At 47.2% G+C, this 23043-nt stretch overlaps 1 protein-coding gene across 7 annotated transcripts in view; it reads left to right on the top strand.

Annotated features, from left to right (window-relative positions):
- Positions 1-23043, top strand: part of TSHZ2 (teashirt zinc finger homeobox 2) — a 405639-nt gene that overhangs the window by 234202 nt on the left and 148394 nt on the right. For 3 of the 7 annotated variants that reach the window (XM_024559525.3, XM_053926472.1, XM_053926473.2), the window contains one exon: positions 13943-18928. In XM_024559525.3, coding sequence (XP_024415293.2) covers positions 13943-17013 — 3071 coding nt within the window. In that variant the 3' untranslated portion in view covers positions 17014-18928. Of the gene's footprint in view, positions 1-13942; positions 18929-23043 lie in introns of those variants that run through there. The other 4 variants (XM_045194613.2, XM_045194612.2, XM_071221733.1 and 1 more) reach the window with 2 other exon arrangements.

Genomic DNA, 23043 nt, shown 5'->3' with positions numbered 1-23043 from the left:
ATGAAATCAGTCTCCCAAAGACCCGGATCTGTGCCCTGCTGGCGCCTTCCCAGTGTGCCTGGAAGGGAGAGGACGCGTGAGGTCTGCTTCTGACAGCACTGTTCTGACGTCAGTCCCAAACTGCCCTGATGCCTTAGAGATTAAAATCTGCTGAACAACCTACTTTAGCATGAAGAGGGAAGATGATTTCAATTATTAACTCACCCAAGTCACAGAAGCGGAGGGGACAATCGGCAAGGGCAGAGCGCCAACCCCCCACCAACCCCTCCACCAGGAGAGCCCATGGTGGAGGACGGATGATGTTCTGACTAAAGCAGCCAGTAGTCACTTCAACAGCTGTGCTTGGCCCTGGGGATGAAGTGATGAGCGAGGCAGACAAGCCCCTGGACTCATGGGGCTCAAGGTCACGTTGGAGAGAGAGATTTCTGGTGCGGGGTCTCTCAACCTCAGCATGGTTGACCTCTGGGCCAGATCATTCTCTGTCTCGGGGGCGGTTCTGTGTGCTGTAGGTTGCTAAGCAACATCCCTGACATCTACCTATTCGATGTCAGCAGCATCCTCACCCCACCTTCCCACTTAATAACAATCAATATGTCCCCAGACATTGCCACATGTCCCCAGGGGACAAAATCACCCCTAGCTGAGTCATCAAGAACGTGTGTGGTACCAGCTGGGAGGAGAGGTGGGGCCCCAGGCCTGTCTCTGATTCGGTGAGCACGTGGGAACTGATTCAGTGTGCACTGGGCCCCTCTTCGGGTAAACGTTGTTTCTGCTGTTCCATGTAAGCAAGAGTCAGAAGTGCTGTGTGCAAGCCCCTGTGGAAGGCTGTAGAAGACAAAGCGGGAAAGGAGAGAGGAGAGCATTTGTGCTAGAATCTCTGGGGGCAGGGCACATGGACATAAACACCCATAGCCTACCTGCTCCTAAAGAGCTTACTGTCTGGGGCGTGGGCTCAAGAATCACAACTTGATTCAAGCAGTAGTAGATATGGGTCAAGTCCTACAGGTCACAGAGAAAGGCAGACTCTGCTTTGAGAGTTTGGAGAAGACCTTAATGAGGAGAGGGCCTGTAAAATGGGCTGAGTTTGAAATAGCCCATGTGTAAATAGTAAGGAATTAGGTGCTTGCCTGGGAGCACCGATCCCAGATTTTACAGTATCGACTTGGTTATCATAATGGATAATTATCGGACAGAATAGCAAAAGGAGATTATACTTTGTCAGACAAAAAATTGTAATATTTTGCCATCATAATTGTTAGGGACTAACAAATGTACACACCAAGGAATAAAACAAATGCCTCATGCAATGTACATAGCAAGGCTAACATGCAAGTATTTCTAAAGATGTATCTAATTTATAAAGTGACAGCTATATATGTTGTTAAGAAAAACTACAAAATATGCACAGACCAGTAGATATACCATGAAGCTCTCTGTTGCAAATAACCCATCCCAAAGTATCTTAAGCAGTAAAGGGGATTATTTGCTCGTGAAATTCCAAAGTACAAACACAGTCAAGCTTCAGGTAGTGTTGGATCAAGGTTCTAGCTTCAATTTGTTGCAGTTTTCTGGGCTCTGTGTTCCTGTGTATGTTTGCTTGGTCTTTAGGCTGCCTTCCTCCATGCTGGGATAATTGCTGTCAGCAGTTCATGAGATTATACACTCACGCATGAGAAGGGGCCTATTGTCTTAGGTTAGGCCTGAATCACTTGTGTAAGCCACTATTGCCAGGCAATTAGCCTAGACAAGTTGGGCCCCACCCCCCACCCACACACAACTGGGTGGTGCCAGTCCCACACACATTTAATAGATTAGGGACCAACATTATCAAATATGATGTAACCTGAAATATTGGTGATCTGTTCAGTTTTGCCCAGGAATTAGCAAATTTCATTTATAAATGTTGTAAGTAACAAAAAATTGACAAGACTCTGGGAAGGCCACCAATGTCCTCATTGAAACTTTATTTTAGGTATAAATGCTAATTGCCTCTGTATCCCGTAAGAATCACTCAAACGTGTTACCAACTAGTAAAAGGAGACGCCTTTCTGATGCAGCCACCCATGCCTCCAGGTCAGAAAGCCCTGGTTCTTTTTGTGTGATTCCTCCAGGAAAAGAAAAATATCCCTTACCGCCAAAAGCAAATTAACTAACCAGTTAGCAGAACATTTCCTTTTCATCATTGTTGTTAAGAAAAAATACATATATATATCATTATCTTTTAGGAGAATTCAGCTTTCATGAGAGGAGCTTGGGAGCTGCCTGAGAACAAACAAAACTGTTTTTAAAAGGAGCGGAGAATACATAAAACAGAGAAAAAGGCCAGAAAGAATACAAAGGGCAAGACCGTGGCTGTGTTAGGAACCGTCCGTCAGTGCCCACTATTGGAGGGTATTAGGTCACCAGAGAGTCTTTTCGCCCTCCCTGTCCTCTGCTGGGACAATAGCCAGTTGGTGCTATCGGGCTGGGGAGGAGGTGGGGTGTGCTTATACAGTGACCTCAAGACTTTCCCTATTTACCCATATATTTTATAGGTAGGGACAGAGGAGAGATGACAAGCTTTGAAAAGAACATTCTTAAAGTAGCCCTAACCCAAAATCAAAGGGTCAGAGACCCTGGAGACTTTTCCATTAGATTATTCAAACTGTCGATTCAAAAAGATGGAAGATCTCTGTAGCTCCCAGAACTTGGGCCATTTCCAAGAACTGCTCCGTCCAACTGGCCAGTGTGGGTTTGGCCTCATATCAGACTTGCTCTTTTATATAAGTTGCCTCTTTTAAAAGCTAACCTAGTTAATTAAGACCTGAACCAGGCCAGGATTTATTTGACAGAGTTGCTGGAGTTGTTTGGAAATGCTAACCCCTTTCGTCAGGACCTCTCTTGCGTGTGTGTGTGTGTGTGTGTGTGCGCGTGTGTTTGCGTCTTGTCATGTAAAAACACTCAGTCGGATAAGGGGATTTAAATGAATCCGGGAGGCGTTGATTGAGAACAATGCGAAGGCCTGATGGGCTTTTTTTTCAGAGAGCATTGAAAGAGTAAATTCTAAATGCCCTGAGAACACCAGCGCCGTAATGTTGCTGTCCACAACCGGGGCATGGCGCTTGCTCCCAAGAAGAGGGGCTTGTTGTGACCACACGTTCCGACTTCTTCCCGGTTCTCTCCTTTCGCACAGTTGTCTCTGAGGCAGGTGTGTTCTCATCTCCAGTCTACAGAGGAAAAGATCGAGACCCACAGAGGTCGTTAGTATACGCAAGATAACGAGGGGAGCCGTGGCAAAGGTGACCTTTGAACTCAGGCAGGTTTGCTCCAGACCTTGGGCTTTTCGATTGCGTGTTGCACCACCTGTGAAAGTGATGCGCATGCTTTCGTTTCGAGTTTTCCTTTAGTAAGAGAGTGTTCTCCTCCATGCAGTGCCCTGCGTCACCGACAGCTGGACAGAGGAGGAGTATCACCCTTCCTAGTGCCAGGTCCCACGGCTGCAGCTGACCTTGACTTTGCAGCATTTCTCAGCTGCTGACATCGGGGGCTAAAACAATTCTCTGCTGTGTGGCGGGGCATTGGGCAGCATCCGTAGTCTCTCTTCCCACTAGATGCCAGTGGCACCTCTTTTCTAGTCGCAACAACCAGAGATGTCTCCGGACATCACCAGATGTCCCCTGGACACAGATTCACTCGTGGTTGAGAGCCACTGGGTTGCAGTGTGACAGTGACTCATCTGGCTCGGGAGCACGTGTTATTCCTTAGGATCCAGCTGCCAGGAAATGATCGTATAAACTCACCTGTCCTGCAGTGCAAAAACAAGAGAGTACGGCTATATATTTTCATAGAGATCAGTTCTTGGTTTGCTTCATGCCAAATAATCAAAGGTCACTTAGTGGGGAGTGAGGTAAGGAGAAGCAGCATGGAAGAGGCGTCAGGGTGGAGGGAGAAAGGTTCTTTTTGAGGACCCTCAGTCCACACCCCATCTGACCCTGCCTGTCTGGCAGACTGTGCAGACACCTCAACCATCCAAAGGGATACACTGTTGAAAAGGCTTTTTTGTTGTTTGCTATGGCTTGAAAGCAGGTTAAGAGACCAATGAGTGAACCCTGAGTTTCTCAGGTAGAGAAAACCGTGTTTTACAGATGCAAGCACGCACTCATTTGTTTATCTCTTCCTATATATGCAGCAAATATTTGAACAACTTGGCTCTGGATAGCAGGGGATATAGTGGGGAACCCGATAGACTTAACTTGTTTCAAAGAGCTTAGTGACTCCCGGGAAGACAAACAATCAAGTGAATCAGGAAAAAAAACAATGACAAGTTGAGATCAGGACTGTCAAGAAAAAATGGGTGGCAGGGGTCACTGAGATAGAAAACGACCTTGGCATTTGGGACTCGGGGTCAGGGATGGCCCCTCTGAGGACAGGCGTTGGAGCTGAAACTCAAAGGGTGAGAAAGAATCTGGCATAAGAAAACAGCGAAATCTTCCACATAGGAGAAAAAGAATTTCAAAGGCCTTAAAGAAGGAGAGAATGTTGTGAGTTCAGGCAATAGGCATTAGCATTTTGGCTTTGAGACCTCAGCAAAGAGGAGAGAGATGGGACATAGGTCTGAGATGGAGAAAAGACAGGGCTTTTCAGGAAAGTGGACCAGGGGAGAGCAAGTCTGGCCACCGGCGAAGAGGCTGCAGCATCTGCCACAGAAGAGATGTTGGCAGCCTGGACCAAGGGAGCATGGAAACAGGTGATAGCGTGCAGCGTTGAGATTTATTTTAAAATAGCGTTGACGTCTCCAACTGATGACTTAGATACAGAGAGTGAGGAAGAGGGATGAATCCAACACAGATCCTAGTATCCAACAGACCCAGATTCAAGTCCCAGTTTAGCTGTGTGTGTCTCCCGAGATGGAATTAACATTCTCTGCCAATTCAATTTCATCATCTCACGTAAAGATGGAATTTGAATGAGGCACAGAGCTATTGTGGGGGTCGAGTCATGTAACACATATAAAGAAATTAGCCTCCCAGCTCTTACACATACATTTGCTCTCAATAGCTGGTAGCCATAAGCACTTTTTTAAGTAGAGAATAAGCTTCCTCCAAGCTGGGAGTTCCGGTCGCTGAAGATCCCAAGGGTATGTTGAGTGGCTCCGTAAGTGCTGATCACCCAGAAAGCACATCCAGAAAGCTCGAACTGGAAGTTCTTCCCAGTCCTTACATCTGATCAGATTGTACCAGGGTGGAAACCCTGCTGGACTCCCAGGTGGGAGAGAGGGAAGGAATGTTCTGTACACTGTGGTCCTCTCAGCCAGGCTGTCCCCAGTGAGGATGCTGCTGGAGAATCCACCGTGAAGGAGAAGAGTTGGGAAGTCCAACATCTGTGCCGTTACTCATAGAACTGAAGAATGCCGGGGCAAGGAGAGCCTTCCCTGGCTGAGGACTGCGCTGCACGGCACAAAAGCTCTTTTCTCCTCCGACTTCTCTGATCACAGACAACAGGGACCTTTCACCAGAGAAGCAAAGGCCAGGTCCCTCTCCGACCCTGCCAGTGTAGCTTCTCTGAGGAACAGTGGTCTTTTTTTCTCTCTTTCCTTCTTTCTTAATGGGAAGTGGTCACAGCCATGAACTTCGCAAAAGAAGCAAGTTAAAATGTGTCCGTTCTTGGCTAATGCAGTTAGACGTTTTCGAGAAAAGGCAATGAGAAGCGGTCATTATCCATTATCTGCATGAAATATTTCAGAGAAAGAAGCAGCATTCGCCAAAAAAAAAAAAAAAAAAAAAAAAAAAAAAGGTGGGGGAGGGAAGAGGGGAGAGAGAGGGAGAGAGAAAAGATGTTTGACTCCAAGCCAGGCAAGAAGGAAACAAGATCACCTTCTAGCTCCGTGGGATGGCTGTGCTAATGATGTTATTTCAAGTAAAATAGGAATATCTGTCTGAAAAGATACAGATGGTGCACCGGCTTCAGATACTTTCAGAAGGTTGTTTTGGACAACGATTCACTGTCCCTTTTCTTGGCAAAAGAAACCCTCCCAACTTTCCAGTCTTGGAGAGAACTATACGTGTAGCGCCCCCCCCCCCATTCCGGGGGAAATGTATAGAAAATCAGTATGCATATTTTGCTAAAAATAATTGCTACAACTTGAAAACTCAAAGCCTGCAACTCCTACTTTGGTGGAAGGTTTCAGCCCTACCGAGTAGTTCCATTTCCTGTCGTTTTTATCTCCTGCTTCTGATTTACGCGTCTCTCAGGGTGAGGATAATATAAGGACAATGATTTCTCAACTGGAACGACCACAAAGCTCGTGACGTGGCCCTCTTCTCACCCTTCTTCATGAATATTTTCTCACTCTGCTTTTTTAAATTGTCACCAGGACGTTGCCCAGTAATAATACATGCTGCTCTGAAATTCCATGTAGCTGAGTACGAAGCATTTTTCCAGGAGACCTTCTGCTTTGAGTATTAGTCATCTCTCTCGACGCAACACCCAAGGCCTCTAACAAAGCTCTTTTCCCTCGGATGGTGGGTTACTTTATTTCTTGGAGATTGCAGACATTATCGTTACGGGTAACGACCTAATAACTTACTCTTCGATGTTTGCACATCACTTCTGCGGAAGTTCCCGGCACATGTACCGCTAGCTCCTTGCAGGAGTGATTTAATATTGAGTAACAAACCCCAAACTGGAGGAAACTCTTTTCTTATGCATGACACAGACAAAGCTGGTTCATCTCAAGTGCGAATATCACCGAAAAGCCATTGGCTTGGAGCAGGAGTTAGGGATGACAGAGGCTGCCAGGGGCAGCCGATCGCAGCCATCTGTGGGCTCGGGCAGCGGTCAGGATGCGCGGCGTTTATGAAGAGCCTAGGACAGGCTGGGAAGTCAGGAGGTAGTCCTACAGCCTTGGCATCTTACACGCTTTATCGTATGTGGTACTCCTAGCTGTGCTGGAAAGTAAATACTATTTTCATGTTCATTTTATAGATGAGGAAGCTGAGCCTCTGAAAGTTCCAGTACCTTTCTGAAAATCCATTTCAGCAGGAATTGGCACATTCGAACCAAGGCCAGTAGGCCATCCTATGAATTCATTAGCTGATCAGCCCTTGAATCAGTGACTCTTAGATGTCTCCTGCTCAGTGTTTCCCACTGCAGACTGGGATTAGCTGTCTAAGCCGCAGGCGTTTTGCCCTTTGATCCCTGGAGAGGAAAGGAGCTGCAGCTCTCGGAGTCAGATTCTATTTCCACGAAGCTGGTACCCACACACTCGTGTGAACCCAGGCAGGGAGAGGTCCGTCGGCTGAATGTCTTGCTACTAATTACGGTTTTGCTATGTACAGCAGGCTGCTCAACCTTTCTTGAGCATATGAATCACCCCTGGATTCTATTCCATGATTTCTAGGCCATAGACCTGGGGTGGGGCTATGAGTTTGCATTTCTAATGAGCTCCCAGGTGCCACTGCAGCTGCTGGTCCAAGGACCACCCTTGCAGTAGCGAGGGTTTACAATGGACTTTCTCTTCCACTTCCTCCTTTGCCCTGCCATGACCCTGGGAGGTAGGCTGCTTGAGAGGCTCACTGCCGTTTGGGGTTGGCAGGTAACAATCAAAGTCAAAGAGCTGGTATGAGGAACCACCAGAAAAGCATGCCCAGTCTTCAATCTCTTTGCCTCCCGTGGGCCCCTCGGTGCGGGGTTTGCAGATGTGTGGGCCCCCGTCGTATTTGGTTACATCCACATGGTTTGTCCAAACAAAGTTGCTGACAACCCTAGACCCCCCTGGCTGCTCCTTGAGTAGCAGCTGTACTCTTTCAAGGTGGCATAAACTTTCCAGTTGCCCAGAGGCCCTCTGTGTCTCTTTAGCGGAGCACCAGCTCTCCTTGAGTTCAGAATCAAGGATTATCTTTCTCCCACCTGACCTGCTTTGCCCATTTAAGTTACCTGCCTTCCTCCAGTAATGTATGACCTTTTTTCCTCTCCAACCCCAGTTCTTCCCATAACTCACCTCTCTCCCCTCCTTGGCCTTTGGAGAACCACTGTGGTGGAAGTCCCAATGAAATGCAACTAAGGTCTTTGGCACTTGCTAGCTGTGTAATATTTCTTGATTAAATGATTAGCAGATGGACCGCTAAGGCAGGACAGAGTGTTCCCTTCCTGGGACTAAAACTAGCTGATGACCAAGACGGGGGGAAAAGGCAGAAGGTTTGATCAGAAAACAGCTTTATAGTCCCAAGAGCTGTGCCAACGGCCCAGGAAAGAGCACATCGAGTAAATGGACTTCCGGTCTCACACAGACCCCGCCTGTTAGGCATCCCTGGTGCCTGTAAAACATTCCAATTAACTGAATGGTCTGCAGGAAATAATAGGAGAGATGTTGTTATCTTTGATGGCTTTCAGAAAGTTCTCCATCCATCTCCACCGAGCACTTACGGGATCAGGAGGAGCCTCCTGCCATTGTAGCCCATGCGTCTTAGAGAAGTCGTCCAGTTCCTGCATTTGGACAGGAGGGAAGAAGCCCTCCTCCCTCACTCGTGTGCAAGCCACACTCATGTCCACGAGTTATATACAGGGGGTGTGGCAGGAATAAAAGTGCATGTATCATGAATGCTGTTTTTCCAGTTGAATGTTTTCCTGTTTAGAAATGCGCGGGAACCTCGATGATGTCTTTAGACAGCAGGGAGGCTGAGCCTGGGCTCGCGTACCTGGATTCTCGGTAAAGTGAAGTCCGTGCTCAGACACGGTGTCAGGGACACCCCCCGCCCCACACCCTATCACCTCCTGAAACACAAAGCCAACAGGTCCTCTCCACGTGGCCCTCCAAAGGGGCCCCACTCAGGGCCCGGCCACCAAGGCCGTGCAGCTCAGCCTCCTCGAACTAAATCCCCCATCTCTTTACTCAGCCTGCCAACAAAAGTGCCAATTAGTGCCAATAATAATAGACGTGTTAACAGATTTCTAGACCACAGTCACCAAAACACGAGAGACTCGTGACAGGGAGACCTTCCTCCCCTGTGTCATCCCTTAGCACACCTACTGGGCACAAGGCAAGAAACCCTTGCAGGGTCCTCATTTACGTCTGCCCTGCACACTGTGGAACTGTCCTGTGATTTTAAACTGTCATTTAGTGGGGCAGATTGGCGAAAATGATCCTGTCACCACCAGATGTGTTTTTAAATGAGGGCTTGGTTGAATTCTGGTCTAGTGTTTGAAAATCAGCCTTCTTGAGCTTTATATTCTTCACGGGTTTTAACCGTTCACCTCTGCTGCAACTTTAAAAACTGTCAGTGTTTTTTACTGCGAACACTTTACTGTGGGTTTTCAAGGCAACCACAAATATGCATGCCTAGCAAAAAATCTGATATCTAACATCAGGCCACCCTGAATTATTTTGCACAATTTTGTTTAAATCATTCTGGCTAGACGTTTTTGGAGCAATTGGGGTGGTAATTTTATTTTAAATTGTTTCTTCTTTGTTTGGTTTTAACCTTTGATATAAGAGGTAATTTCTAAAATTTAAGGGTTTATTTCTGAAGTTCAAAAACTGTGTAGCATGTGTATTTCTCCAATGCATTTCTCCTTTTTTCAACCAAGAATTTAAGAGCAGGCCCCCTGATATCTGTGTAGCATGTATCTTGGAACAGCTAATGCACTTGATCCACGGCAGATTAGTCCATGCTTTCAAAGTTCCCATGTGTGAATCTTTCTTGAATGAAAGTCTGCTCGCATTAAGAGTGCATTGTCTGATGCTTTGCAGCATTGGTGCTTATTTGCAGCCTTCTCACTTAAAAGTCTAAACGCATAGCCCAGGGATATCTAGCAACAAGAAAGTTAGTTGGTGGCTGAGTTTTTTCGAAAAGACAACTTATGGATTTATTCTGACTTCCTCATTGGGTAAAGTTGATTGGAGTGGTTGTAATTCACACCTGACCTATGTTGGGGGTGAGGGACTTTACTCATCACAGGTGCTGTTAGCCAGCCGAGAAGCAGAGCCCGAGTTTGCCGCTGGAATAATCCCCTTGCGTTGCGTGTGCTAGTCATTCATTCATTCAGTGTGTGGACTGGGTGGGGTGTGCCCTTGTGCTGGGAGAAGCAAGTGGTGCTCTGTCTTCGTGGGCACAGGCATTTTCTCTTTACATGTACGGGGAGGAGACAATCAAAAACAAGCAAGATTTCAGAGCACACTGGGTGCTATAGGGATTTCAGTAAGTAAGTTGATATCATCTAGACCATTTGAGCCGAAACCTGAAGAATAAAAAGGAAGCAACTAGGGGAGGGTCCAGAGGAAGAAGTTTTCAGGCAGAGAAATCTGCAGTTGCCAAGAACCACCATCAGGTGAAGGGCTGGCAGGTGAAGCAGGAGCAAGGAGGCTCGGGTGCCTTTGCTGAGGGCAGCGAGAGCCATAAGGCAGAGAGACGCGGCCGCCTCGTGCACGCTCCTGCACGCCGCGCTAAGGGTTTGACTTTTCCTACAAGGGCAGCAGAAAACACTGCAGGAGCTGAAACCGAGCCACGTTGCCAGCTAATACCTTTCACAGGGAATATTCTGTGAGCTCTTTGACAAACAGACCGGAGTCATTTAGTCACCCTAATGAACAGTGAGTGGGACAGAAACGATCTCTTGCGTCGGTCATTGACTCATAGGACTGACGGGGTTTGCTCGTGACTCAGCTGTCCTGGGAAGGGAGAAGCTCCCTGTAGCCAGCCGGGCAGTGAGTGGTAAGGGACGAAATGGGAAGTTCAGGTTGGAAGGGAAGATGTTTGGCTTTTCACCCGCAATCACGGAGGCTGTGCAGACAACAGGCCTTTCTCATTGTGTCTTGGTGTAATTGCGATCATCTTCTTTTATGAAATAAGTATTCATCAGAATAAACTTGCCACTCATCCGCTTCACCAAGATTCACACATGAAGCAATCTTATTAAACAAATCATCGATAGAGAGAGAGCGACAGATACTCATTATACACCCAGACCAACCCCATCCTGGCTGTCTTCCCTCTCTAGCCTCCGATGCTGGTGGCAAACAAAAATCACTTAAGTCAAGTGAGCAGTTTTAAATGAATAATAGTAAAATGTGTTTTTAAAAACTCTTCGGGACCCTCAGCCATTGTTCAAATACACTGATTTTTGATGGATGCTTTGGCACTTTTTTTAAATAAGGCTTTTCAATGTGCTACCTTATTGGGTGCCTGCGATTCCGTCTGTCCTTCAGAAGAAAACAGACAAAAAGGGTCTCTCAGCACGAGTCACTCCTCTGTAAAGGTGACAGTAAACATGTCAATGCCTAATTAAGCAGAAAATTGTATCTGTATTGTGGGGGAGGCGTTCGCCGTCTCCGACTTTTCTTCTGGGGAATCCATTTAGAAGGACAAAGTAGACTGTGAAGCTGAGCTGGTCCGGAGAGCTCAGCTTCCAAATGTCAGCAGAAAAGAAGACCACTTCTCTTCTCCTTGTGCAGAAAATGACCACATTGGCTAGGCAGTGTAAACACGCCTGTGTCTTTCATCAACACACATACAAAATGCCACACATTGCTTCCCATCTTCTTACTCAGTATCAGGCCCTGTGCTAGGCACTGGAAGTCCCGAGATGAGTAAAACTTAGCACCACCCTTCACCCAGTGTGATGAAAGGAAGCCCTCTGTTTCTCCCCTACGTTTATCCACGTCTGTGTGTATGCACGTGCACACACGATTTCCTCTGTCGCTGTGATTACGTTCCCCCGAAGCGTGGTGACGGTGTGGCTGCGCCTGGAACACTCGTCCTAGCTAGTGTGTGTCCTCCCCGAGTGGGAGTAATAAAGCCCTTCTAATTCTCAAAAGTGACCCTGCTTGGTTGATAAAATTTGCCTGATTCTTTGAAGCATTTTGCTTGGCTCTGTAACGATTTCGTTTATCAATTTCATATCAGGCGCTCTCCTTGAACTTGATGATAGGACTCCTTTTGCAAACATGTAAATCAGTCCAAGAAGAAGAAAATGCAGGGAGGATGAGGGGGGTGGTCCAATTCAGTCATTCAGCTATTTTAGCCCGGGGTTTTCTTGCAAATAGTGACTGCTCGTTGATGGTTGTTTGACTAGGTTGAGTAGCGTTTGGTTTTTCATGTTAGTTTATGGAACTAGAAACCAGCACACCTGTTTCATGAACAACCCCCTTCTTGTCTTGCCAGGAAAGCAAGTACACACCACCAACAGCAACCAAATACCGAACACAGCTGTGAATCTGGTGGCTAGACTGAATTTTTACATTTCTTCTTGTTTTATGGGATTCTGCCCTCAAAATTGAGAGCTCTGGCCTCCAGCGTTCCCACAATTCTCCCCTCCGAGGTGGTTTTCTGTTTAGTGACATTTCAGGGACATGCCACCTCTTAACCTTTAACCTTGCGGTCTCTGCCACGGGTCCTCATTCATTGGTTGGTAACACAGAGAGAGTGGCACCTCGTGGTTAAGGCCAGGGGTTCTCTCACCAGTTGGACTGGGTTCAGGTCATGACTCTGTGATGCTAGGGGTGTGGTCTGGAGAAGGTTCCTTCACCTGAAAGCCTCCATTTCCCCATCTGTGAAATGAAAACGGTGATAGTTCCTACTTCGTGTGGGTAGTAGATGAATTGAAAGCATGTATTTGCAGGGCAGTTAGCAGAGTTCTTAGGAGAGGGTGATCGCCCACTACATATTCCTCTGCAGCAGCTGCTTTTCCCCTAATGGACCCCTTCCTCCTCACCCTCTGCCTGCCAACAGGACACACCTCCAATGTGCGATCATCCTTTTTCCATTCCCTGGTGAATAGAAATAACCCCAGGGTGTCTCCCAAGTGCCCACCTGCGCTGAGGGGGAGAGAGAAGCTCGTGAGGGAAGACTTGTACTGAGATCACTCGGGCCTTGCAAATCTAAGGCTGAATCACCCTTGCTGCTTCCGTGTTTCTCTGGTTGCATTTTATCCACGTGGCTCTGAAAGGCCAGGTGAAGAAAATGAGCACATGGGCATAAATAGTCCCATTCCTCATCTCCACTGATGGATATTTGCCCATTAATTCCCTTCGCACCCGCTCTCTCATGCCTTCATTTTCCCTATGCAATTACTGGTCCTAAATCCTTTCAGAGAGGGGAAAGCATGCATCCCCAATAGCATTTTGCATCTACAAATCACACGTATAATTGGCACCTCGTGACGGGTCCCCACAAATCACAGTGCATTTGAAATTACAGGCACAAGATCCAGGGGGAGTTTTCAGCCTTGTCTGTAAGGTCTTCACGAACCTGTTTGAGAAGAATATGGTAGGCCCCAAACCTCCCGTTCTGACACCATTTGCTATTATTTTAAAATCATTACGTTTGCTGAGCTTACATAATTTGGGGCTATCAATGGAAGATCTTATTCAAGACTCCATAATCTCCCTTCCTGCTGTGTAACGCTCTACAAATAAAAAGGTTGTAGCACAAAGACACCGGCTATCAAAATTGTAAAGGCTGTGCATCCGAATTACTTGTGAGCCCTCATAAGCGTCTTATTAAGGTGATTATGTGCCGGTGTAGCCAGGTATCTCAGTAAACCTCACCGTGGAGATGTTAAGGGTCAAGTCTTAGTTTCCTTATGAGCCCATGTCCTTCCCTGTAAAGATATGTCTTTCATAGGATTTGAATTTTAGTCCAACTTTTCTGAAAGTCATATGCGTGAATTCAGTGATTGTCCCATCGTAGGAGTATTAGAGTCATAATCCTTGAACATGAGCATCTTTAACTTGGCATTCTAGGCATGTGTACAGAATGATGACTACTGCCAATTAAAAAGCAGAGGGCATTAGGAAGCACAGAAGACATCATTTGGCTTTTTTCCTGTGTCCATTGCTTGCGTTTCATGAAAGTATAGGCTGAACTGTTCTTCAGTGGGATACGGAAAGCGTTTAGTGCAAGTGGAGAAATGGGGATGGAATATGTTACCTGGTATTGCCCTTTCATCTCTTCTTCTTGTCTTGCAGGCTACGCCCAGGAGGAACAGCTAAAGGACGAGGAGGAGATAAAAGAAGAGGAGGAAGAGGAGGAAGACAGTGGTTCAGTGGTTCACCTTCAGAGCAGCAATGACCCCGGGACAGACGAGGAGCTAGACATGGGTCCGGAGCAGAAAGGCTGCTTCAGCTACCAGAACTCCCCAGGAAGCCACCTGTCCAATCAGGACGCTGAGAATGAGTCTCTGCTGAGCGATGCCAGCGATCCCGTGTCAGACATCAAGAGCATGTGCGGTCGAGATGCCTTGGACAAGAAAGCAAGCGCTCGCCCCAAGCTTCCGAGTGAAGCCCACAACTGCATGGACAAAATGACAGCTGTCTACGCCAACATCTTGTCTGATTCCTACTGGTCGGGCCTGGGTCTGGGCTTCAAGCTGTCCAACAGCGACAGACGGAACTGTGACACCCGCAACGGCAGCAACAAGACCGATTTCGACTGGCACCAAGACGCTCTGTCCAAAAGCCTGCAGCAGAACCTGCCTTCCAGGTCCGTGTCAAAGCCCAGCCTGTTCAGCTCAGTCCAGCTGTACCGGCAGAGCAGTAAGGTGTGCGGGACCGTCTTCACCGGGGCCAGCAGGTTCCGGTGCCGCCAGTGCAGCGCCGCCTACGACACCTTGGTCGAGCTGACCGTGCACATGAACGAAACGGGCCACTATCAAGATGACAACCGCAAAAAGGACAAGCTTCGACCCACGAGCTATTCAAAGCCCCGCAAACGGGCCTTCCAAGACATGGACAAGGAGGATGCCCAGAAGGTTCTGAAATGTATGTTTTGTGGCGACTCCTTCGATTCCCTCCAAGATTTGAGCGTCCACATGATAAAAACAAAACATTACCAAAAAGTGCCTTTGAAGGAGCCAGTACCAACCATTTCGTCGAAAATCGTCACTCCGGCGAAGAAGCGTGTCTTCGATGTCAATCGGCCGTGTTCCCCCGATTCCACCACGGGGTCGTTCGCAGATTCATTCTCCTCCCCAAAGGGCGCCAGCTTGCAGCTGTCCTCCAACAACCGCTACGGCTACCAGAACGGCGCCAGCTACACCTGGCAGTTCGAGGCCTGCAAGTCCCAGATCCTGAAGTGCATGGAGTGCGGCAGCTCCCACGACACGCTGCAGCAGCTCACCACCCACATGATGGTCACCGGCCACTTTCTCAAGGTCACCAGCTCTGCCTCCAAGAAAGGGAAGCAGCTGGTGTTAGACCCACTCGCCGTGGAGAAGATGCAGTCTCTGTCGGACACCCCCAACAGTGATTCTCTGGCTCCCAAGCCATCGAGTAACACAGCTTCCGACTGTGCAGCTTCTACGACTGAGATAAAGAAGGAGAGTAAAAAGGAAAAACCAGACGAGATCGACAAGGATGAGAAAGTTGTGAAAAGCGAGGACTATGAAGACCCTCTACAGAAACCTTTAGACCCTACAATAAAATACCAGTATCTGAGGGAGGAGGATTTGGAAGATGGCTCAAAGGGTGGAGGGGACATTTTGAAGTCATTGGAAAATACTGTCACCACAGCCATCAACAAGGCCCAGAACGGGGCTCCCAGCTGGAGCGCGTACCCCAGCATCCACGCAGCCTACCAGCTGTCGGAGGGCACCAAGCCTTCCTTGCCTCTGGTGGGGTCACAGGTACTGCAGATTCGACCTAATCTTGCCAACAAGTTAAGGCCTATTGCACCCAAGTGGAAAGTAATGCCACTGGTTTCTGTGCCCACAAACCTGGCCCCATACACTCAAGTGAAGAAGGAGCCAGAAGACAGAGTTGAAATGGCGAAGGACTGTGGGAAAGAAAGTCCCCACGAAGAGGCATCCTCTTTCAGCCACGGTGAGGGGGAGTCTTTCCCCAACAGTGAAACCCCTTCCGAATCCAAAAAGGCTGAGCCTTGTGCCCCGAAGGAGGAGGACAAGCTGATGAAGGAGGGTGGCGAGAAAGAGAAACCCCAGCCCTTGGAGCCAGCATCTTCCCTCAGCAATGGGTGCACCCTCGCCAACCCCGCCTCGGCCCTGCCCTGCATCAACCCACTCAGTGCCCTGCAGTCCGTCTTGAACAATCACCTGGGCAAAGCCACGGAACCCTTGCGCTCCCCGTCCTGCTCCAGCCCAAGCTCCAGCACAATCTCCATGTTCCACAAGTCAAGTCTCAGTGTCACGGACAAGCCGGTGTTGAGCCCTGCCACCACGAGACCGTCCAGCGTGTCCAGGCGTTACCTGTTTGAGAACAACGATCAGCCCATTGACCTGACCAAGTCCAAAAGCAAGAAAGCCGAGTCCTCGCAAGCACAATCCTGTACATCCCCACCTCAGAAGCACGCTTTGTCCGACATCGCCGACATGGTCAAGGTCCTCCCCAAAGCCACCACCCCAAAGCCCGCCGCTTCCTCCAGGGTCCCTCCCATGAAGCTGGAAATGGATGTCAGGCGCTTTGAGGATGTCTCCAGCGAAGTCTCGACTTTGCATAAGAGAAAAGGCCGGCAGTCCAACTGGAACCCTCAGCATCTTCTGATCCTGCAGGCTCAGTTTGCTTCGAGCCTCTTCCAGACATCAGAGGGCAAATACCTGCTGTCCGACCTGGGGCCACAAGAGCGAATGCAAATCTCAAAGTTTACGGGACTCTCGATGACCACTATCAGCCACTGGCTGGCAAATGTCAAGTACCAGCTTAGGAAAACGGGCGGGACAAAATTTCTGAAAAACATGGACAAAGGACACCCTATCTTTTATTGTAGTGACTGTGCCTCCCAGTTTAGAACCCCGTCTACCTACATCAGTCACTTAGAATCTCACCTAGGTTTCCAAATGAAGGACATGACCCGCATGGCCGTGGAACAGCAAGGCAAGGTGGAGCAAGAGATTTCCCGGGTGTCGTCGGCTCAGAGGTCTCCGGAAACCATAGCTGGCGAAGAGGACACAGACTCTAAATTCAAGTGTAAGTTGTGCTCTCGGACATTTGTGAGCAAACATGCAGTAAAACTCCACCTAAGCAAAACGCACAGCAAGTCACCCGAACACCATTCTCAGTTTGTAACAGACGCGGACGAAGAATAGCTCTGCAGGTATGGGTTTGCTCCCAGGTGGTTGTGACAGTGGCCTTGTGAGGAGTCTCTTGAAGGGAGATGGGTCTGTTTAGCGGCAACTGACGTCTCCCCGTACCAAGAGGCCAGTAGCATGCTGCAATAGGACTTATTTTTACGAAGACTAGAGCATGATCAATAAGTCCTATCCATTCTCTCAATTTTTCCAGTGCAGACTGGGGCAATAGAATGAAATGGCTTTAGAGAGATGGAGTTCACAGATCACTGGATCGTGATGCGGGGCCCCCTTAGTTGTCTGAGGCCCAGCTTGCAAGGTCCAGCCAAAGCTATGCATCATTTTAATTAATAAGTACTAAGTTCTGTCAGTCCCATTCCATCCCTTGCCTTCCCATAGCAATGCTAATGATGTAGAAAGCGATAAAGAAAAAGCCATCAACAGAATCAAGACTAGAGTTCCTGGGGGCAGCCACTGCAAGAGATTTCTTAGTTTGTGAATAGTTTAAAATTGTCTTCATCATCATTCCTTGTAACCAATGCTTTTTGCAGCTTACTGTCCGCTACCACTCCCTTCCACTCCCTTCCACTCCCTGTCCTTGGCTCGTTTCCTCCATTAGGTTTCCTATGAAAGAGCTTCCGCCCTGTATTCAGATGGTAGGAAAATGTTCTCTGCAGACACTGAGATGAAAAGAGAGGAGGAGGCTTGTTTTCTTCTCTCATCTTGTGGCTTTGCTTAGCCTAGACTAATGCCGGAGTCCGCCTTTAACGAGGATAGGCCAATGCACGGACTTGAGATTTTCTTTGAGGTAAAGAAACAAAAGACTTTCTGCACACCCATTGCCAATGTACGTGGGGTCTCACAGCTTCAAGATAATTTGCATTGTGGGTCATAGGAGTTCTGTGCCCCATAGAGTCACCAGTGCCCAGACTATCAATGTCATCTCTGGGAAAGAGGACGGAGACCAAGGTCACGTGCCTTGGCAGACTAGTCACACTGGCCACTTTCAAATGCTTTCAAGGCTGGGTCTTAACGAATCCCTTTTCTCTCATTTTGTATTTTCCCTACTGTCTTTTCTCTTACCACCCTCGCCCAGCATGCTACATGTCCCCCCATGTGCTAGGGACCCTCACCCACATTCAGGGTGTCTTCTACCATGGGCCACACCCCAAGACGAGGACCCAAGTGGACTGAAAGCTTTGGCACTCGCCAGGCCAGTCTGTGTCATGCCAGGTGACACATTAGCTCTTTTGATTAACTCACAACAAGATCTGAAGGCCTCGCCATCTCCCCCGGTTCGAGAGTTGGTCTCTCCATAGGAGACTTTGCAGATCAAGCCACAAAGGTCTGAGCACTAGCGGGTGTCCAGGTGGAGAGATGTGTTTATTTCACTAGGCTTTGGGCTCACTTCCCCACGGGGAGGGAGACTGACTGAGTATGAGGATGGTCAACATGAAAGAAAGGGTTAAAACGTCTGATCTGGGACTTTCAGTGAAAAGATCTAAGAGCTTCTGATACAGGGGGACACCATCCGGTAATTCTAATGGCTCTCTGGGCTCCAATGAAGACTATTGTTTTGTTTGCATGTTTTTATCATGATAAGTAAAATGTGTCACTGGCAGATTCATCTCTTGCTCTCCAAGCATGGTTTGTTCAGCTCGCACTGCGGAAAGAAAAGCTGAAATGCATCTATTGAAACTATGTGTGAGCGTGGGGCTCGGCAAATCTATTCATTTGCTATATAACATTTTAAATTTTATGTAACTTGCTATTACGCTTTTCTGGTCCTTCAAAAAAAAATGGTGAATATACACAGAATATCCAAAGAGAAGAGAGATGTTTCCCACCCTGTAGTAGTAGGTGCAAACCATGGTGAAGAGGACAAATAGGTAATGTTTATTTGTGCTACAATAAAGACCAATTTTCCACCTGATAGGTTTGTAATCATTTTTTTAAAAAATTAGTATCACTGCCAAAACATGGCAATAGGTAAATAGCTAAAGGGGAGGAAAAGGAAGCTGTAGTCAAAATCGGAAACGTACGCTCCTGATCTAGGGAAACCAAGGGAAACCAATAATTTGGGGACAACCTACACAAAAGGTACTCACAAATCTATTGAATACATAGGTGGGAGAGCTCCTTTTCTCCTCTCTCTGCACTTGTTCAGGGATAAATATTTCCAATTTGGACCTTTGAAGCTCCATTTTACAGAGTTGTTATGCAAAATCAGAGCTCCGTCCTGACATAAACACCTCGATTCTGCGATGCCGAGGGAGGGTTGCAGGGAGACAGGTGTGAGTACCTGGGGCTCATTTAAAGCGACGGGAGTGCCCGTGCATTGTGTGCACACGAAGCTGGTGCAGTGCGTGGTGTGTTTGTGAGGTCCTGAAGCCACTCCAGTCTCCCGGAACAGTGCCCGCGTTTGCACGAAGGTGGCTTTCTGTTGCTTTGGTTGCCTAGAAAAGAGTTGTTGCACCTTTGGGCACTGTTTTAGAACAATATTGATGCAATACCTTGCCCACAGCTTAGAACTCTGCAGACGTGGTTTTAAAGGATCACAGAATGAGACCACTGTTATCTGGAGCTCTAATTTTAGCTGCTGTGCATGACGGTGCAGATCATGCTAAATGATATGACGTTTCAGAAAGCACGACCAAGATTTTACAGAAAATTCGGGGGCTTTGCCGTACCTACATTCTCTGTAAGATGCCAGTTTGACCTGCATTTTTTTTTCCTTTCTGGGGTATGTCTTAAATCCTACAAAATTCCTTGCCAAATATTAAGTACAACTTTTTCTTAAACAATAATTATCAAATATTAAATGTGCATTCCTATTTTAGGAGAGAAGTGATCTGAAACAATTTTAATAGGTATTTGTATATACCTTTAAAACCACATGCTCTTGAATAATAGAAATTAAACAAAGAGCAAATCAATGAGTCTAAAAGGCATAAGGACTTGAAATTATAGTCATTACCGTGTAATATCGCATGTAAGTTTAGCAGCACACTTAGCCTTGATATTGGTGGTGCAAATAAATTCTAGTCCAGTAAGCTGCCACCTTCGTTATGGGTGATTTTATAAAAATCCGTGTGCACAGTGAACAGCATGTAAGGTTTCCAGATAAAATACAGTATGTCCAGTTAAATTTGAATTTCAGATAAATGACAAATAAGTTTTTTGTATAAGTATGTCCCAAACATTGTAGTGGCCATATTTATACTAAATGTGTGTGTGTGTGTGTATTCATTGTTTATCTGAGATTCAAATGTAAGTGGGCATTCTGTATTATTTGCTAAATCTGGCAATCCTAACAACATAGATTATACGCAACCTGGAAGAGCAAGATGGGCTGGTCTGATTTTTTTTTTTCAATTACAGTTGACATATACCAGTAATATGATGTGAATTTCAGGTGTAGCACAGAGTAATTAGACACACATAATTTACAAAGTGATCACCTTAGTAAGTCTGCCACCCACCTAACACCGTACAAAGTTATTACAATATTATTGACTCTATTCCTTACGCTGTACTTTACATCCCCAGGACTGTTTTTATAACTGGGAATTTGTATTATTAATCCCTTCACCTTTTTCACGCGTGCCCACAACCCAACCCCCACCTGGCAACTACCAATGTGTTCTCTATCTCTATGAGTGTATTTCTGTTCATTTATTTTTGTTTTTTAGATCTCACATATAAGTGAAGTCATATGGTATTTTGTCTTTCTGGCTTATTTGACTTAGCATCGTACCACCTAGGTCCATCCATGTTGTCACAAATGACGCAATTTCATCCTTTTTGTGGCAGAGTAATATTCCACTGTGCATATGCACTGCATGTTTTTTGTCCACTTGTCTATTGATGGGCCCCTAGGCTGCTTCCATATCTTGGCTATTGCAAATAACACTGCAGTGAACACAGGGGAGCATATACCTGTTTCAATTAGTGTTTTGGATTTCTTCGGACGAATACCCAGAAGTGGAATTGCTGGGTCATAAGGCCGTTCTATTTTTAATTTTTTGAGGAACCTCCATACTGCTTTCCACAGTGGTTGCCCCAGTTGTCACTCCCACCAACAGTGCACAAGCGTTCCCTTTTCTTCATGTCCTTGCTAACACTTGTTTGTTGATTTATTATTGACATGGGCTGGACTAATTGATGACTGTAAGAGTCGTTGACCATTCTTTCATCCATTAAATAAATCTCTCAATCCTTGCTTCTTTCCTTTCCTCCTTCCCGACTTCCTGGCTTCCCTCCCTGCGTCCTTTCACCCTTCACATCACACCGGCCATGCATTCCTGTGCGCGGCCAGCCTTGATTTAACAACGGGCATATATCAGTGAACCAGCAGATGTGTTGACTACGTAACAGCCAAGTGTGCCCAGCCTGCAGCAGGCCCTCCACAAACATGATTTCACTGTATTCTCACAAGCAGCCCTGTGAGTACAGGTGGATTCAGCCACGTTGCAGGAAGGAAAATGGAGGCAGAGAGCTCCTGCGTGCATTTCCCGAGTTTCCACACCCTCTGAGCCTCACTTGGTCATCACCCCCTACCTAGATAGCCATCACTCCATGCCAAGCACTGTGCTAGTCCCGGGGATGAACCGGTGACCAGGACAAGGGTACAGCTTTGAGGCTAGTGGCAGACACAGATGGGCAGGTGGGGGTCAACGGTGAGTGGAGCTCCCAGGGAGGAATCCCAATGGGGAATGGTGCTGTGGAGGCTGTGTGATGTGCGGGGAAGAACTCTGGCTGCTCCGGCCCGAGAGCCTGAGTTCAAACCCTAGCTCTTGTGTTCTCGCTTCTGTGTCCGTAAACTGGGGACATAGGACAGTTGTGAGAAAGTAAATACATGCAATTCGTTTCCGTAAGGCCTGGCACATAGTAGGCTCACGAGAAAAGTTTATTCTAGACTGTCTCTACAGGAATATCCCTGCCGTCTTCTTCAGCCCCCCTGAAGTATATAAAACGTGCAGCCTTCCCAGCTGATGAATGCCTAGGCAGGTGCCCCCCACCTGTGGTTTGGTTACCATGACAGCAATGGCAGCAAAACTAGCGCTTACTGGGCTCTTCCTGTGAGCCAGACGCGGTTATTCTTCTCATCCCGTTTTGCAAAGAGCTCAAAGTGTTCTGTGATTTGTCTGAGAACACACAGTAAATGTACAGGTGGGATTCGACCTCAGGGCCACCCTATACTCACTAACTTTCCTTGCCCCCTCTGTGTCTCCTCCCGCTGGTTTCTGGGTGCTACTCAGGCAAGGCCTCGCCTTGGCCTCCCGGAGGCTGTGATTGCAAACCAAATATTGCGACTCAGGAGCCTGGGATGGATCTGCAGGTGGAAGCAAAGCAGCCTCACTCTGCACGGTAATGTCCTGTTCGGTCAGGTAGTTACACATTTACCATGTGGAGTCTAATCGAGAACTGGTCCAAATGGGGGTGAACGTGTACACCTAAGAATTTTTTAAAGCCTCATCTTGACTTTCTGGAATTCAGTTTTGGGTAGCAACATGAGAACTGGGAAACAGGGTCAGCTCCGAGATGACAGCACTTCCAACGCAGCAAGACACAAACGCGCCATCTCTGAACGTTTTCCTTTCACCAAGCGACAGGCTTCACTCTGCTCGCGCCTGAGCGCGCTCCGCCCCGAGGCGCTGCCCCGCTCGTTTGGGCTTCTGCACGCTCAATCCTGACGTGTGTAATTTGGTGCTTTAATATAGAGTAACATTATTTTTCATTTACTCCAATCTGCCATCAGTATCATCTTTTCATTTAACCAGATGCAATTCTTTTTTCTTTCACTAAATTGAAAATCCATGAGCGACAGGGAGTGCGATGTTTTAATTAGCTCATATTTTTTATATGGATTTATGTCTTTAAAATACATTTGTGTAATTCTTCAGCTAAATTAAAAACGTCTTTCTGTGAAAGTGAGGAGGGGAAAATAAAGAGCTAAATGGTGTCATTAGCTTAGGTAGTTACAGATAGAGGACAAGACCTAGGGGAGGGACACCCACAATTCCCTGGAGCCCCTGCCCAGGCTGA

Source organism: Desmodus rotundus, chromosome 6 (assembly GCF_022682495.2).
Source record: "Desmodus rotundus isolate HL8 chromosome 6, HLdesRot8A.1, whole genome shotgun sequence".
Lineage (NCBI taxonomy): Eukaryota > Metazoa > Chordata > Mammalia > Chiroptera > Phyllostomidae > Desmodus > Desmodus rotundus.
The sequence above is the reverse complement of the archived record's forward strand: the minus strand, read 5'-3'. Positions and strand labels throughout refer to the sequence as shown.